The 16,879-nt window shown below is 42.8% G+C and overlaps 1 protein-coding gene across 3 annotated transcripts in view; it reads right to left on the bottom strand.

Annotated features, from left to right (window-relative positions):
- Positions 1 to 16,512, bottom strand: part of traf3ip3 (TRAF3 interacting protein 3) — a 39,933-nt gene extending 23,421 nt beyond the window's left edge. For all 3 annotated transcript variants that reach the window (XM_072563645.1, XM_072563646.1, XM_072563647.1), the window contains exons 1-2: positions 14,914 to 16,512; positions 5,985 to 6,138 (exon numbers count right to left, since the gene is read on the bottom strand). In XM_072563645.1, the coding sequence (XP_072419746.1) occupies positions 5,985 to 6,138; positions 14,914 to 15,321 (562 nt within the window). In that variant the 5' untranslated portion in view covers positions 15,322 to 16,512. The remainder of the gene's footprint in view (positions 1 to 5,984; positions 6,139 to 14,913) is intronic.
- Between the last annotated feature and the right edge of the window lie 367 nt (positions 16,513 to 16,879).

Below are 16,879 nucleotides of genomic sequence, written 5' to 3'. Positions count from 1 at the left end.
CTGTAACAAAGTGTGACATTTGTCTCTTTTACAATAGTACATTAATAGGTAGACATTAGGTGAAATCTTCTGCTTGGTGGTGCCAAGTTTTGAGGTGGGAAAGGTATTTATTTAGGCAGGACAGTGGCCTTACCTGACTTTCTCTGCTTACGTGCACCAGATTTAAGAAGGACGGTTCAAGAGGGCAGCGCCAAGTTGGAAGGTTGGATCTGGGATATCGTCCTCTCTGACCTATCACCTTCACCCCCAACCTTCTTCTACCTATCACATTCCCAGCTACCTTCCCCCCAACCCCACACCTCCCCTCCTGTTTATCTCTTAGCCCCGTTGGGCCACCTGCTCATTCCTGGTGAAGAGCTTGTGCTCAAAACGTTGACTCTCCCACTCCTCAGATGCTGCCTGACAGGCTGTGCTTTTCCAGCACCACACTCTTCGACTCAGTTAAGACCCAGTACAGTATAAGGCTCTTAAGCTACTTCCTACTTAATGGACACAACTACCCTGAGCAGATAGGCCACACTGATGACCACCACCAGTGGTAAAACTGTTGGATTTCATGCTGCTGCCTTCAAACCAGCCTGCAGGAAAGCATTAAATCCAACCTCTAGGGGGCTATCCGTCCACAATTAAATGCACAAATAAAACAAAATTGCTAAAGTTAACTGTCCCCAGGGTGCATTGTTACAGTCCATGTTGATTGATGCTGCATTGGAATGATTGTAAAGGTGTGCACATGTAGTTACTTGCCCATTGTCCGAATTAAAAATCCTCCATGAAACCTTCCAAAAGTGACACTTAGCTGAATTGTGGTAAGTCAGCCCATAGATATTTAGATAGCCTAATTATTCAAAACCATGTTAAAATGAAGCATAGGATTCATAATTACCATAAATTGACATATGATATCAAATTAACCATAACAGCTATAACAAACCATCTTTGTTTGTAAACAACGCAAAAAGACAATGTGGCACCATGCACGTTCCCAGAATATGGTTGTCAATTCACTCCAGACAGCTCCAAAGGATCCCAAATTAGCTTTAATAAATAATAAAGGCCTGATATATATCCTATCCATGCATACAAAATATCTTTAAGTTTAATAAAAACAGAAGATGCTGCAAAAAACAAGGCAGCATTTTTATAGAGAGACAGAAAAAACACAATTAATGTTTCAGGGTTGGGACATTTCAGTAGCACTGGGAAAAAGTTAGGTATGAAGTAGATACAGAGCAGGTTGTGATAAGGACAGACAGGTGGTAAGTTCGTGCAAGGGATTAAATGACAGACATATTAATCTTCCAAGGTCCAACAGAATGGGTGATGAGGCAAGAAAAGAAATTATAAAACAAACTCTATGCCTAGAGCAGGTGTATTGCTAAAAGATGAAGCAAGGAAAGGAAAGTAAACAAAATGTGGGATAGATTGGAATCCAAAATCAATTGACTCAAGAAGACAACTCACCCGTAAGTAATCAGGAAGGTAAATGAAATGTTCGCCCTTATATCAAGAGGGTTTGATTTGATTTAATATTGCCTTATGTACAATAAAAGTAAGTTTAATGTAGTGACTAGACAAATCATTACTCACGTAAATACGTCAGGGTAATAGAAAAGCATGCAGAATATAGTGTTAAAGTTACAGAGAAGGTGCAGAGAAAGATCAGCTTTAACACATGTGAGATCCATTCTTAAATCTAATAACAGCAGGGAAGGAACTGTTCTTAAATCTGTTAGTACATGTGTTCAAACTTTTGTACCTCCGCCTGTTGGAACAGGGAGAAAGAGGGAGGGGTCTTTGATTATGCTAGCTGCTTTCCCAAGGCAGCGGGAAGTGCAGACCAAGCCAATGGAAGGAAGTCTGGTTTTCGAGATGGACTGGGCTGCGCTCACAACTCTCTGTAATTTCTTGTGGTCTTGGACAGGGCAGTTGCCATACCAATCTGTGATGCAACCAGATAGGATGCTTTATAAGAGTGGAGAAGTCTTACTGCAATAGTACACGGTACTGATGAGATCACATTTAAAATGCTGGGGGCAGTTTTGGTCCTGTTATTTAAGGAAAGATATTGTTTCATTGAAGGCAGTTCAGAGAAGGTTCACTATGATGATCCCTGATAATGGAGAGATTGCCTTACGAGCCAAGATTAGATAGGTTGGGACTGTAGGAGACAGTGAGGTCTGCAGATGCTGGAGATCAGCGTTGAGAGTGTGTTGCTGGAAAAGCACAGCAGGTCAGGCAGCATCTGAGGAGCAGGAAAATCAATGTTTCGGGCTGGAGCCCATCAACAGGGAGCCTCGGGGGTGGAGAGATAAATAGGAGGGGGAGTGGGGCTGGGGAGAAGGTAGCTGAGAGTGCAATAGGTGGATTGAAGTGGGAGTAGAGGTGATATGTCGGAGAGGAGGGTGGAGCGGAAAGGTAAGAAGGAAGATCGACAAGTGGGACAGGTCATGAGGACAGTGCTGGGCTGGAAGTTTGGAGTTGGGGTAAGGGGGGGTGAGGAAAGGAGGAAACCGGTGAAGTCCACATTAATACCCTGGGGTTGAAGGGTCCTGAGGGGGAAGATAAGTCATTCTTCCTCCAGGCATCAGTTGGTGAGGGAGTGGCGATGGAGGAGGCCCAGATCCTGCATGTCCTTGGCAGAGTTGAAGGGGGAATTAAAATATCCCGCCATGGTATGGTGGGGTTGATTGGTGCAGGTGTCCCGAAGATATTCTCTAAAGCACTCTTTGAGAAGGTGTCCAGTCTCCCAAATGTAGAGGAAACTGCATTGAGAGCAACGGATACAATAAATGACGTGTGGAAGTGCAGGTGAAACTTTGATGGATGTGGAAGGTTCCTTTGGGACCTTGGACGGAGGTAAGGGGGGAAGTGTGGGCACAGGTTTTGCAATTCCTGCGGTGGCAGGGGAAGGTGCCAGGATAGGAGGGTGGCTTTTGAGGGGGCATAGACCTGACCAGGTAGTTGTGGAGGGAATGGTCTTTGTGGAAAGCAGATAGGGGTGGGGAGGGAAATATATCCCTGGTAGTGGGGTCTGTTTGTAGGTGATGGGAATGTCGGCAAATGCTTTGTGTGGAGGTTGGTGTGGTGGAAGGTAAGGACCAGGGGAGTTCTGTCTTTGTTGTGGTTGGAGGCGTGGGGTTTGAGGGCGGAGGTGTGAGACGTGGATGAGCTATGTTGGAGGGCATCTTCAATCACGTGGGAGGTGAAAGTTCGGTCTTTAAAGAAGAAGGTCATCTGGTGTGTTCTGTGGTGGTACTGTGCACCTGGGAGCAGATGTGGCGGAGATGGAGGAATTGGGAGTAAGGTATAGCATTTTTGCAGGAGCAAGGGTGGGAGGCAATGTAATCCAGGTAGATGTGGGAGTCAGTGGGTTTGTAAAAAATGTCAGTGTTGAGTCGGTCCTCGTTGATGGAGATGGAGAGGTCTAGGAAGAGGAGGGAGATGTCAGAGATGGTCCAAGTGAACGCAAGGTCGGGGTGGAATGGGCTGGTGATGTTGATGAACTGCTCAACCTCTTTGCAGGAGCACGAGGTGGCGCCGATGCAGTCATCAATGCAGTGGAGGAAGAGGTGGGGAATGGTGCCGGTGTAACTCTACTCAGTGGAGTTTAGAATGAGAGGTGATCTCATTGAAAAGTACAATTATCAAGAGGCTTGACTGGGTAAATGCTGAGAGGATGTTTTCCCTCATGGAAGAATCTAGGACCAGAAGCCATAGTCTCAGAAAAAAGCAAGGCTAATTTATTACTGAGATGAGGAAGCATTTCTTCTCGCAGTGGGTTGTGAATCTTTGGAACTCCTTGCTACAGAGAGCAACAAGAGCAGAGTCCTTGTGTACATACGGCTGAGATAGATTCATCGTCATCAGGGAATCAAGGGTTATGGGGTAAGGGCAGCAAAGTGGACATGAAGAATGCTGATCAGCCATGATTCTATTGAATGGTGGAGCAGGATCAAGGGGGCAAATGGCATACTCCTATATGTATTTTTTTCTGGTCTTATTACCTTTTCAAGAGTTACTAGATATAGGCAATGCCCATGTTCCATGAATGAATTAAAAACCAATCAGCAATGAATCCAGAAGGCTCAAAAGTACATAACTGAAAGATAAGGTGTTGTTGCTGAAGCTCACATTGAGCTTCACTAGAACAGTGTAGAAGACTGAGGACAAAGATGTCACTGGGAGAGAAAGCTGGAGAATTAAAATGCCAAACACCACAGGGATTATGCTTGTGGACAGAACGGAAGTGAACCACAAAACAGCCCCCAATCCGTGTTTGGTCTCCCCAGTAGACAGAAGACTATATTGTCTGCAGCTCTGATGAAAGGTCACATACCTTAAACATTCATTCTGTTGCTCTCTCCATAGATGTTGCCTCACCTATTGAGTTTTTCAAATGTGTGTCCTGATGGCAAATCACTAAGTTCACTTGAGGAAAACATTGCAACAGTTGCTAAAATACTGGCAGAGGATTCAGTCTCCACTTTTGCCAATTTTCTGTAAAATTAACATAGGAGTGTCGCCTCTTTAAACAATGACTATATGCTACCGAACATTCAGAACACTGAAGTTTTATGGAAAACATTCTAGCTGGACTTGTCATAGAAACATAGAGGTGTGCAGCACGGAAACAAATGCTTCAGTCCAACTCGTCCATGCTGACCAGATATCCTAGATAAATCTAGTCCCATTTGCCAGCGCAAGACTCATATCGCTCTAAACCCTTCCTATTCATTTACCAATCCAGGAGCCTTTTAAATGTTGCAATTGTACCAGCCTCCATCACTTCCTCTGGCAGCTCATTCCATACACGCACCACCCTCTACATGAAAAAGTATTCCTTAGGTCTATTTTATATCTTTCCCCTCTCACCTTAAACCTATGCCCTCTAGTTTTGAACTCCCCTTCCTGGGGGAAAAGACTTTGTCCATTTACCCTATCCATGTCCCTTATGATTTTATAAATCTTTACAGTGTCACCCTTGATCTTCCAATACTCAAGGGAAAATAGCCCCAGCCTCTTCAGCCTCTCCCTCAGTTCAACCCCTCCAACCCTGGCAAAATCCTTGTAAATCTTTCCTAAACTCTTTAAAGTTTCACAATATCCTTCCTATAGTGGGGAGACCAGAATTGCATGAAGTCTTCCTAAGAGTCCCCTAAGAGTGGCCTAACCAATGTCCTGTACAGCCACAACATGATCTCGCAACTCCTATATTCAATGCACTGACCAATAAAGGCAGGCATACCAAGTGCCTCCTTCACTATCCTATATACCTGCAATTCCACTTTCAAAGAACTAAAACCTGCACTCCAAGGTCTCTTTGTTCAACAACACTCCCCAGGGCCTTACCATTAAGTGTATAAATCCTGCCCTGATTTGCTTTTCTAAAATGCAACACCTCACATTTATCTAAATTAAACTCCATCTACCATCCTCAGCCCATTGGCCAATCCGATCATGATCCCATTGTACTCTGAGATAACCTTCTTCACTGTGCACTACCCCTCCAATTTTGGTGTAATCTGCAAACTTACTAACTATACCTCCTGTGCTCACATCCAATCATTTATGTAAATAACAAAAAGCAGTGGACCCAGCATTGATCCTTATGGCACCCACTGGTCACAGGATTCTAGTCTTACATGCAACCCTCCACCACCACCCTCTGTCTTCTACCTTCAAGCCAGTTCTGTATTCAAATGGCTAGTTTTCCCTGTATTCCATGAGGTCTAACCTTGCAAACCAGTCTTCCATGGGGAACCTTGTTGAACGCCTTACTGAAGTCCACATAGATCACGTCCACCATTCTGCCCTCACCAAACCTCTTTGTTACTTCTTCAAAAAACTCAGTCAAGTTAGTGCGAATGATTTCCTGCACACAAAGCCATATTGACTATCCCTAATCAGTCCTTGTCTTTCCAAATACATGCAAATCCTCTTTAGCTTTTGACTTGTTACTTTGCTTAGGTGTAAACTCCCACCTTTGTCCCTTTTTGAAATTCTCTTGATGGTTGAGTCATGGTGTTGCGGTGGTACACTGGCACAGAAATGCAAATTTGAATCCTTTGCTCCCCAGTGAGTGGGTTCTTTACTTAATGGGGTATCATTGCTGCACGATACGAACTGTGGAGATGTCTGTAAACAGGAAAGGAGAACTCATTTAAAAATTCCAATCAACAACAACTCTCAGGAGCAAATCATCACAGGATGGGGACGCTTCCTTCACATACACCAAAATTAAAAATCCTACTTCTCTGTAACCGTGAGCATTTACACATTATGCATAACAACAAGGGCTTTTACAGAAACCGTACCAACGATTGAAGAGATTTTAAAATTCAGCTGAGTAGAAAATTAGTCTTGTTTTCATTCTGATTTCTAATTTCTGGTTTCTTGATACAAATCTGCATGTTTCTGTTTAATTGGCCCATGGGCAGCCTAACTAATCTTCCAATTGGTAAAAAAAATTCCAGTTTAATTTGTCAGATAGTAAGGAATGGCAAACGTCATTGATGTTGAATATCATAAGATACTCAATGTTAACCTTTTAGCAAGTGACTTTCACCTGCCGTGTATGGGATTTTCAAGTTGAGACTTTTGAAAGTTTCCTGTTTGCAAATATGTATCGGAAAAAAAATGGTAGGACGATGTGTCTTTTCTAAAGACATCGTCAGATTAAGAAACAACAATGTCAGAACTCCCACAGGGCAGTGGAATTTTGTAAAATGTCTTCATTTTCTGCTTTGTAAAAATAGATTTACAGATACAAATCAAATGTCAAATGAGTAAACGTGAAATTGGCTGCTCACCCTAACTGAGAGTCCTCTTGACTCACCGCTCAGTCCCTACTCTATTGCATTCAGAGCTGAGTGGATACAACAGCTTTACCAATACTGGCTGCAGTGGAGGCTATCTTATAAAATGTTGTTTCAAGTTGTACTGAAATTTATTAATTCTTAGACTGGAAGTGTCTGGTATGATAAAGCACAGACACTCACCTCCAGTTTATTGTGAACTTTGCTGTAAATACTTTTGAGGCAATTGCCTGGAATGTCCTTCATTCTATCCACACTAAAATTTATGCTGACACCTAGGGCAATCTTGCTGATGGAGCTTACATCCAAATTCCCTGTTTAGCATATTTGTCTACTTTGGAATTTAAAACAAAATTAAACAAATGAGATTCCAGGACCATTAAAGGTAGTAGTGAGTGGCTGCTTTTTTCTATTGTTGTTGCCTCACCCTCAGAGGCACATGGCTCTTTTCCTCTTTCTTTGCTGTTATTATGGACAAGGTATCTTCAGCTGCATAGTCCTTCTGAGCACTTGTTGAGTGGGTTATAGATCCGAAAAATATTGCAGCGAATAACTCACCTCCTGACTCCTCAAACCCTGCTCATCATTTACAAACCACAAATCAGAGCATGATAGAAATCTCCCCAATTGCCTGAGTAGGTGCAGCTCCAACAACATTCAAGAAGCTTGACACTATGCATGACAAAGCAGCCCACCCAAGTGGCACCACATCCACCCATTCCCTCCACCACCAATGCTCAGTAACAGCAGTGTGTACTGTCTACAAGGTGCACTACCGAGATTCACCAAAGATCCTTAGACAGTACTTTCCAAGCCCATGATAACCTCCAACCAGAAGGACAAGGGCAGCAGATGCATAGGAACACAGCCACCTGCAAGTTCGCCTCCAAGCCACTCAGCCCCCTGACTTAGAAATATATCGCCATTCCTTCACTGTCATGGATCAAAATCCTGGAATTCCTTCCTTAACAGCATAATTGATCAACTCACAAAAAGGTGGATTGCAGCAGTTCAAGAAGGCAGCTCAACAACATCTTTTCACCATCTAGGGACAAGCAATGCCCACATCCCACAAATGAATAATACAAAATTGTGGACAGAGGTTGAATGCGTGGAGCAGTTAATCAGCAAAGGTTTGCAATGATACATTAAGAAAATCTTTTTATCAAGCTCTAGAAATTTATGTTTTTCTCATATCAGACACCTTTTGAATTTGCGATGGCAACATTTTGATTATTATTCTGCTTTGACAAACATGAAGAAAATTGGTACCAACTGTTCTTTTGCACTAAAGTTACATGAATGAGTAGCAGAGGATTCTACAGACCTAACACAGAAGTAACAGTAAGCTTTGGGGAAAGTCGTGTAAATCAAAAGTTTGCTCTAAACCTGGCAGAAACCACTTGAATAAGAACCTGTAAAAGAAACCAACTTAAACCGTAGTTATGGTGAGAATTTCCAGGAAATTTCAGGATAATTTATACTGCAATCTTGTGTTATCACAAACATTTTTTTCTGTACTGTTAGCATATCCTGACATCCAAACTGATATTTTTGGTTTAAAAATGATATTATATGGTAAACCCAGTCATGTGATGCAACATTAACAAAACTTTTCTGAAAAGTGTCATGATAGATTCATCTGCCTTTCGATTGTCCTCAGAGAGGGAGCGTGTGGCATCCAGTAGTGCCCTGGAGGTTACCTGTGATCAAAGAGTGCTGCAGTAGATGGGAGAACATTATTAGTCTTGGGAATAACAATCTCACTGAATTTGATAAACTTCTGAAGTTTTTCCTTCCGTCACAATTTCCTTCAGTAGCCTATCTATGGATTAATTTGGTTACTAATATTTTCAGTTCTGCTTATAAGAGTGCAAACATGTGCATAGGGGTTTGCAATGGAAAAATATATGTTCAATATAACAAAAATGTGGTTACAGGAACTAAGGTTTTGTAGACAGACTGCACATAGAGGTAGAACTTTTAATATATTATGTATGAATAATTTACTTAATCTTGCTCCACCTCAATAATTGACTATTTTCTTCTTGGCTTTATATCTTTCTATTTCTATGCAGTATGCACTTACAGACTTTCCAGTTTTTTCATATGAATATTAACTTTTCTGTATGCTATTACCATCTTGTGGTTTTATTTTCCAATTTCTCACACTGTTTTACCCATTTCGCATGATTAATCAAACCTGTTGAAACTGTTGAATTAATCCAGAAACTGGCTATGTATCATTGATGGTGATCTTCATGGAGGATTTCTCACAGGGAGGCCTAATGAGAATTCTCATGCTATTTTCCAGAACTCATCTTGTTACTATGCATCACACCCATTGGCAGCCCATTCATCATATCTCCCCTTTCACCCCAGGCAGAAGTATTCAACATTGCTCGAACCTCTAGATGTTACTGGCACAGGTGCCATTTTTTAAGACCAGGTGCTACCAGCCATGAGTTGCCATTCATTATGCACATAGTGGGAGGACAACAACAAACAAACACTTCTTAGGGCACATAGGTAGTGTAGCTGACACTTGATTGCAAATATAAGTATACATTCAAAAACCTATTGCTATTTATGAATCAAGCTACACAGTCTACCCATACATAAAGATTCCCCCATCTTAGAACCTGTCTAAGGGAGTGTGCTCTTTCCTAATGCCAAGTGTAGCCCAACATTCTGTCATTGTTCACGTGGAACAATCACACATTGGCTAACCTTCAAACAGTTGAGAATATTACTTTAATTCAGTAAAAGTCAAATTGAACAATATACAAACACACAGAGGTTGCATTTGCCTTGGGAAGAAGACAGGGACTGTTTGCCTTTTGACTAACAATAAACTTAGTCAATCAGTGATTAGCGTGCCCAGCTCACAAACACTGAAACTGGATGCCAATTAAGTCCTGTCCGGCTAGTTGTGCCTGACACTACAGCGCTCTATTATGCAGAAGATGATGTTCCTCTTGCTCAATGACCCGCCTTGTTTGTGTGTTGCATAGAGCCATTTGCCGAATCCATCAGGAAGGATGCGAGCCTGAGAGGGGTGACTATTCCTGGCAGCGGGGGCCTGCAGGTTAAGGCCTCCCTGTACATGGATGACGTCGCTGTTTTCTGCTCGGATCCGCTGTCCGTGCACAGACTCGTGTGCATCTGCGACCAGTTCGAACGGGCCTCGGGGGCCAAGGTAAACCGAGGCAAGAGCGAGGCCATGCTCTTCGGGAACTGGGCCGACCAATCCTCTATCCCCTTCACCGTCAGGACTGACCACCTGAAGGTGCTGGGTATTTGGTTCGGGGGGGCTGGGGCGTGCGCCAAGACCTGGGAGGAGCGGATCAGGAAGATGAGACAGAAACTAGGCAGATGGGGGCAACGGTCGCTCTCCATCGCGGGAAAAAACCTGGTCATCAGGTGTGAGGTACTCTCAGTATTGCTATATGTGGCACAGGTCTGGCCTATCCCCAGGACCTGTGCCGCCGCAGTCACCCGGGCCATCTTCCAATTCATTTGGAGATCAAAGATGGACCGGGTCCGAAGAGACTCTATGTACAAAGACCGGTGCAATGGGGGAAAAAACACGCCCAATGCCACCCTCACCCTGATGGCCACCTTTGTGTGTGGCTGCATCAAGCTGTGCGTGGATCCCCGGTACGCAAACACCAAGTGTCACTACGTACTGAGGTTCTACCTGTCCCCGGTGTTGCGAAGGATGGGCCTGGCCTCGCTGCCGCGGAACGCTCCGAGTAGTTGGACCGTTCCGTATCACCTGTCCTTCGTGGAGAAATTTATGAGGAAAAACACCTTTGACCACAAGTCCATCAGGAAGTGGTCAGCACGTAGCGTCCTTGAGACCCTTCGGGAAAAGGAGAGGGCGGATCCTGTCGAGCGGTTCCCTGAGCAGACTTAAAGCCATTTGGCAGAATGCCTCATCGCCAGAACTTTCCAACAAGCACCAAGACGTGGCTTGGCTGGTGGTGAGAAGGGCTCTGCATGTGAGATCCTTTATGCACGCCCGGACTCTCTGCCGCACCGCACGCTGCCCTCGAAGTGGCTGCGGGGGGGACGAGACTGTCACACACCTCCTTCTGGAATGTGCCTATGCAGAGGAAGTCTGGAGGGGAATGCAGTGGTGCTTGTCGAGGTTCGTCCCGAGCAGCGCTGTGACGCGGGACTCCGTGCTCTACGGCCTGTTCCCCGGGACTCACACCGAGACGAACATTAACTGCGCCTGGAGGATCATCAACTCGGTGAAGGACGCTCTCTGGCCGGTCCGAAACCTGTTGATCTTCCAGCTGAAGGAGTTGACCCCGACCGAGTGTTGCAGACTGGCACATTCCAAGGTCCAAGACTACGTGTTGAGGGACGCGCTGAAGCTTGGGGCAGCTGCCGCCAAGGCGCGGTGGGGAAAGACCACTGTGTAAGATCGGCCTGCCGAAAGAAGAACAGGGGGCCCATACAGACGTTTTTTTGGGCTCTGCTGATGCCTCAGCCAAATATATGTATATATACAAGATTGAAAAAATGCACAGGATTGTAAAGGACAAGAATAAAGTCGAATCTGTGTTTGTAAATATGGACATATGTATGGCATGATCCAATGTACAGACCATCAAATCATTTATGAATAAAGTATATTTTGAAATAAAAAAAAATGTACTCATTCATCCTCATCACAAGATTGCTGCCACTCGCCCAGCTCTTCAGAGTCCATTGTCTGCTCCTGACGTGCAGGGCATGGCATGTGAGGATTATGTAGCCCTCTCTACCTGGAGTGTACTCAAAGGCTGTCCAGACTGAGTCAAACATCAGAACTTCATCTTCAGCACGCCTATCATTTGCTCCACAATGGCAGCAGGCTTTGATGATTGAACACACTCCTCCAAACAGTGGGACATGGAGGAATCCAGCAGGATGGCCATGGACCTTTCACATAGGAACTCTGTTCCAATGAATGCAACACAGGCCATAATACCCAAATACAGTCAGAAGTAATAAATGCTGTGTGATTATTGATACTTTGTCTCCCCATCCCCCATGTCATTCAAGAAAGGCAGCATTGCATGTTGATGAATACTTACAAAGTGACAGGAAATCATTTCCATGCCCTTGTGCAGCCTATGAGATTTTGGATTGTCTTTGTAAATTGTGGTCCAACAGTTTCATATTTAACGTTGTATACGATAGTGTCTGCTTCACAGAGATAACTATAATCAATCTGCAATGACCAATGAAATGGTCAAGATTGCTTGTGACCAGGATTTGATTTGCACACAGTGGGGCACTGTATGCATATCACATGCAGGATATTATGATTACAGATGACTTCAACCTGTACTGTAGAACAGCCTCATTGGTATAATTGTCCCTTGAAGAGCCTCACATTGTTCACAGGTAGAACCTGCTTGCTCAGACAGAAATAAATACCTTACACCACCCACTGTAGTGTGTTTGCAGCCTTTTTTCTATTTCTAATATGCATTTATGAGTCACATGAGTATGGAGAGCAATGCAGGCTACATTTATGACAGAGTCTCAGGCTCAGCTTGTAATTGATGGGACCCTGGAAACTCCAGGATCCTTTCTTCTGGGCACTCCCTGTCAAGCCTAGCAGCTTTGATCTTCCAAACATTTCTATGCACTATTGTGAATTATGTCTTCATCTCTCAATATTATCCCCTGACTAATAAGACGATAAGACGTAGGAGCAGAAATTAGGCCATTCAACCCATCGAGTCTGCTCCATCATTCAAACATGGCTGATATGTTTCTCAATCCCATTCTCCTGCTTTCTCCCTGTAACCTCTACAGCTCAGTAAATAATGTGAATTTAATATCAAAGTTTTGGCTCATATATGAAAACTAAATACTTGTCGAGCTGCTCTCGGCGAGGTGATCATCATCTCAAGTCATTTTCAGTGGAATGGAGGGGGAGTTTATAGTGGCTCACATAAACATGAATTGTTGAGGAAAGACTCAGTTGCATCAATAATTGTCTGTTCACTTTCAGATATTTAATAAAACTATCTAGACAATGAGATTTTGTTTTGCAAAAACAATACTGGGGTAATATTGCAAGGTGCATCCTCAGAACAAACCTCAATAGGTTAGAAATTCAGCAATGCAATGCTGCAATCCCCTTTCCCTTTTGGTGTTCACCACTAGCCAAGGTACAACATTAGGAGCTGAGCAAAATAAAGCCTACAAACACTGAGTTAGCTACTGCACTGAGAAAGGCTGTCATGAGATCCCTGTTGATTTTCCTCTGGTAAACATGAAAGTTAATGGACTGATAATAATCTACCTTGTGATTATTCCTACAGTGAAACAGTCAAGCAATTATGTACTGTGGTATGATTGTTAATTAAATATGGGTCATTTCATTCATGGTATACTTAAAGCTGTATTAATCTCCAATCAGAATGATTACACCAATTCAAGTTCTCCCAACCTATAACATTTTAAGCCACCAAATCATTATAATCTCAGACATCTTGCAGCAAGTGATAGTGTCCCTGTCTCTGATCCAGAAGATGTGTCATATTGAATTTGAACAGGTTTGTTAAAATAATAATTATCTATAAAGAAAATGAAGACTTTTTAAAAAAATCATAATGGTCTATTCTTCACTCGGAAGTTAGGCAATTACCCGAAGTAATCAAACATTGTTTGTGCTGTGCTGGATCTAATGGAGTCCACGACCTTATAAAATGCCCAAAATCATTCCATTATTTTCAGCATTCTTCACAGAGATATTCCTGTTCATTACCTATGGGTGAGGGGTAAGGTGGGTAGTATTAAAAAAAGTCAAAGTTATCCCTGATAGTTTGCCTGTCATAATAACATTAATGGAAGACTAAAACAACAGGATAAAAATTCCTTCCATCATCTTCCAAGATTTGTCTCAATGCTCGTTACATTTGTGAGCATGGTCAGAGTTTCTAGTCAGGATAATTGATACCGATAAGAGAATTGAGAAGTATTGAGATGAAAAAGCTGGTTATTCAACTCTGAATCATGGAATTGATTGAAGGAATTATCATTTTGCCAGCATTAATAAGTGAACTGAACTTTGAGAGTCGTGGTCTGAGTTGATACAAGCGCAAAAGAGCTGCCAACCACTGGGAATAATATGACCATCTGAGAGTCCTTAAAGATAGCCGGTTTGGAAACTGAAGTGCCACAAGGTTGGATTAGAGAGATTGCCGAACAGGTGTGAATCACTTCACCCTTTCTGTATTTGGCCATGCTTATGACAATGATTGGAGGAGTTTAATTCATCTTCAGCATCTCTCAGTCAGAATATCATCAATGTAATATTTACAAAATGTCAGTTATTGCTGTGATACTCATTCATTAAGAGAATATTATGATTATCTTTGAGGCCCAATGTTTCATACGTTAAAAATGATTGGACTTTGAAGATATTTGTGATCATGTTTTGAAAGCAGTTGCACAGCCAATACCTCAATTTTAAAATGCAAACACTGAAAATACATAGAATCCCTACACTGTAGAAGCAGTCCATTCAGCCTCTGATCCTCGAAAGGGCATCCCACCAAGGCCCTCCTCTCTGTACCCCCATAACCCTGCATTTCTGATGGCTAATCCACCAAACCTACACATCCCTGGACACTACAGGCAATTTAGCATGGCCAATCCCCCTATCATGTGTGTCTTTGGACAGTGGCAGGAAACTGGAGCACCTAGAGGAAACCCATGCCAATACAGGGAAAATGTGCAAATTCCACACAGTCACCTGAGGGTGGAATTGAACCCAGGTCCCTAGCACTGTGGGGCAGCAGGGCTAACCACTGAGCCAACATGCAACCCCATTACACCCAATTGGTGAGAAAGGGCCAAAAGGTTATTGGGGAAAATAATTTATTCCAGTTGATCTAATTAGTCATTATTTTTTGGCATGTATGTCTTTTTTAAAGAATGTAGTAAACTATACTTTGGTTTCAGAACCAATCGCTGAACATTTATGCTGCATTTATACAATACCATCCATCCCTAATTTTTAACCAGTTGACAGCTATTGTTTTGTTTCTGTTGCCATATCTATTGAAGTAGGTATTCTTACCTGACTGACTGCAGTTAAATTCTGTAATGGTAACTTCAAACCCACTTCCAGGACTGAAGCAGCAACTGCAGTAGAAGTGGCAGCTGCTGTTGTCCTTTCTGCTCTGTGGTGGCTTGCTTTGGCAGGCTTTTTTTTAATCTCTTCTTCATCGATTGTTAAATTCCTTCGTTTCAGAAACTGCACTTGTCTTGAGTTCTGTTCCACGTTCCTCTCCCTTGGTGAACTGCGGCAGGTTGTGATGTTATTTCGACCAAAGCGATTCAGATGGTTTTCATGTCTCCGCTCAAGTTTCTCATCATAGCTTTCAGCAAACAGCCTCCTCTTCTTGGATGAGCCAGATCCCCCTGGGCTTAGACCTCGCTTTGGACTGCTCCCCATTATTCTGAGGCTGGTGGTATCACTAGTCATTTCTTCCAATGCTTCAAAATACGTGTAGAACCAAAGTGATTAATTTGCCGACACCCTGGACAAATGATAATGGCGCCAAAAACACTATACAGCTTTCACAATTTCTTTTTCTGAGGTCCTTACAGTTTAACTTTGTTCTGGTGTTTGCAAAATGCAACAAAGATGGTAAACCTACCCAAGGAAATTTCAGCCGACTTGAGTTTAAATATTAGCTCCAGTGACAGACTATATGTATTCAGGATAAATATTCTGATTGTGTATTGTTTTATAATAGGCAAATATGCATGAAAAATAACTTCTTCTGAACAATGCGAAAACGTTTTTGGAACTGTTTCTTTCTCCACTTCAATGGACTACTGTGATCTTCTTAATGAATGAAGCATGATTCATTTATCCACTGTTTATGATGCCAATCTTTCTCTGTCTTTCCTGTCAGACCGATAGATTGTTGCTCTCTGACTACACTTGCCACTTCCAACGTCCAGGTATTCACTCACTCAGCAAGTAAGAAGTTAACCAGGACTCACTGTTCACAGTCTCACTTTGTTTGTCGTCCGTACATAAAACAGATTTAAACTTACTAAGCCAGAGACGGAAAGAGGCACAAAAGCAGTGTGAACAGCCAGTGAAAATGTTAGTCCTTGGGCCGCACTCACAACCTAGGAGTCTGCAGGTGCTTCAGCATTTCGTTTTGATTCACATTAATTCTTTTCCCAGCCAAATTCTTCCGATGATCAAATCTTACTTCATCTCAGCAGCAAAGTTAGTCTGACAGTGATACCTATGCCTGGTTGGAGCTGGGGATCAAATTGGGTTCCAGTAAACTAGTCATTTGCTTTCACTGCACACACGGTTCTTTGCAATTTAAAACAGGAAATATATCTTTTTTAAATAAACCACCACGCTTCTAACCTTCTTCCTGTCGCTGTCTCTCACACCCAACTAGAACGTGCGGTTTCCTCACCGTTTTGTCAGTTGAATCTCTCTCTTCAGCGTTTTACACAACAAGTTTGTTTTGTTTTCTGTTATATCTGACAAGCACCTTTGCATCAGACTGCATGAATTGTGGTCTAAGAGCCTGTGTCTGCCTGTACATACTCTTTAAGGCCTAAGTTTGTTCCTGTAACATGCCCTGCTCCTTCTTTCTTGATCTCTCTTCAACTCTGCCTGCCTGCTGTCAGGCTGTATCTCGACCACACACTGACAGAGAAAACTCAATCGCACAGGATATGGTGCCTTTTAGCTCTGAGCTCTGACAGATGTTTATCAGTTTTTGGAATGGCGGGGGGGGGGGGGGGGGGGGATAGAGTTTGTGAAAGAAATTTAAAAATATTTTGAACGCACCCAGAAATCTAAACAAAAACATCTATTGTCCTTCCTCCTGAAACACCACCAAATGTTGGCTGATGCACTGCACCATACAGCATAAAACTGCAAACTGTTCCTGCCACACACTGGTCTGTTTTATTTTTAATTTAAGCCTGAAGGGCTGATCTAGTTTCACATCTTAAAATTTGTGACAACATCTTGTGAAACCAGTTAAAAAAAAACTCTTTAG

The sequence above is a fragment of the Chiloscyllium punctatum genome, chromosome 45 (assembly GCF_047496795.1).
Source record: "Chiloscyllium punctatum isolate Juve2018m chromosome 45, sChiPun1.3, whole genome shotgun sequence".
NCBI lineage: Eukaryota > Metazoa > Chordata > Chondrichthyes > Orectolobiformes > Hemiscylliidae > Chiloscyllium > Chiloscyllium punctatum.
This window is presented reverse-complemented; position numbering and strand designations above follow the sequence as displayed.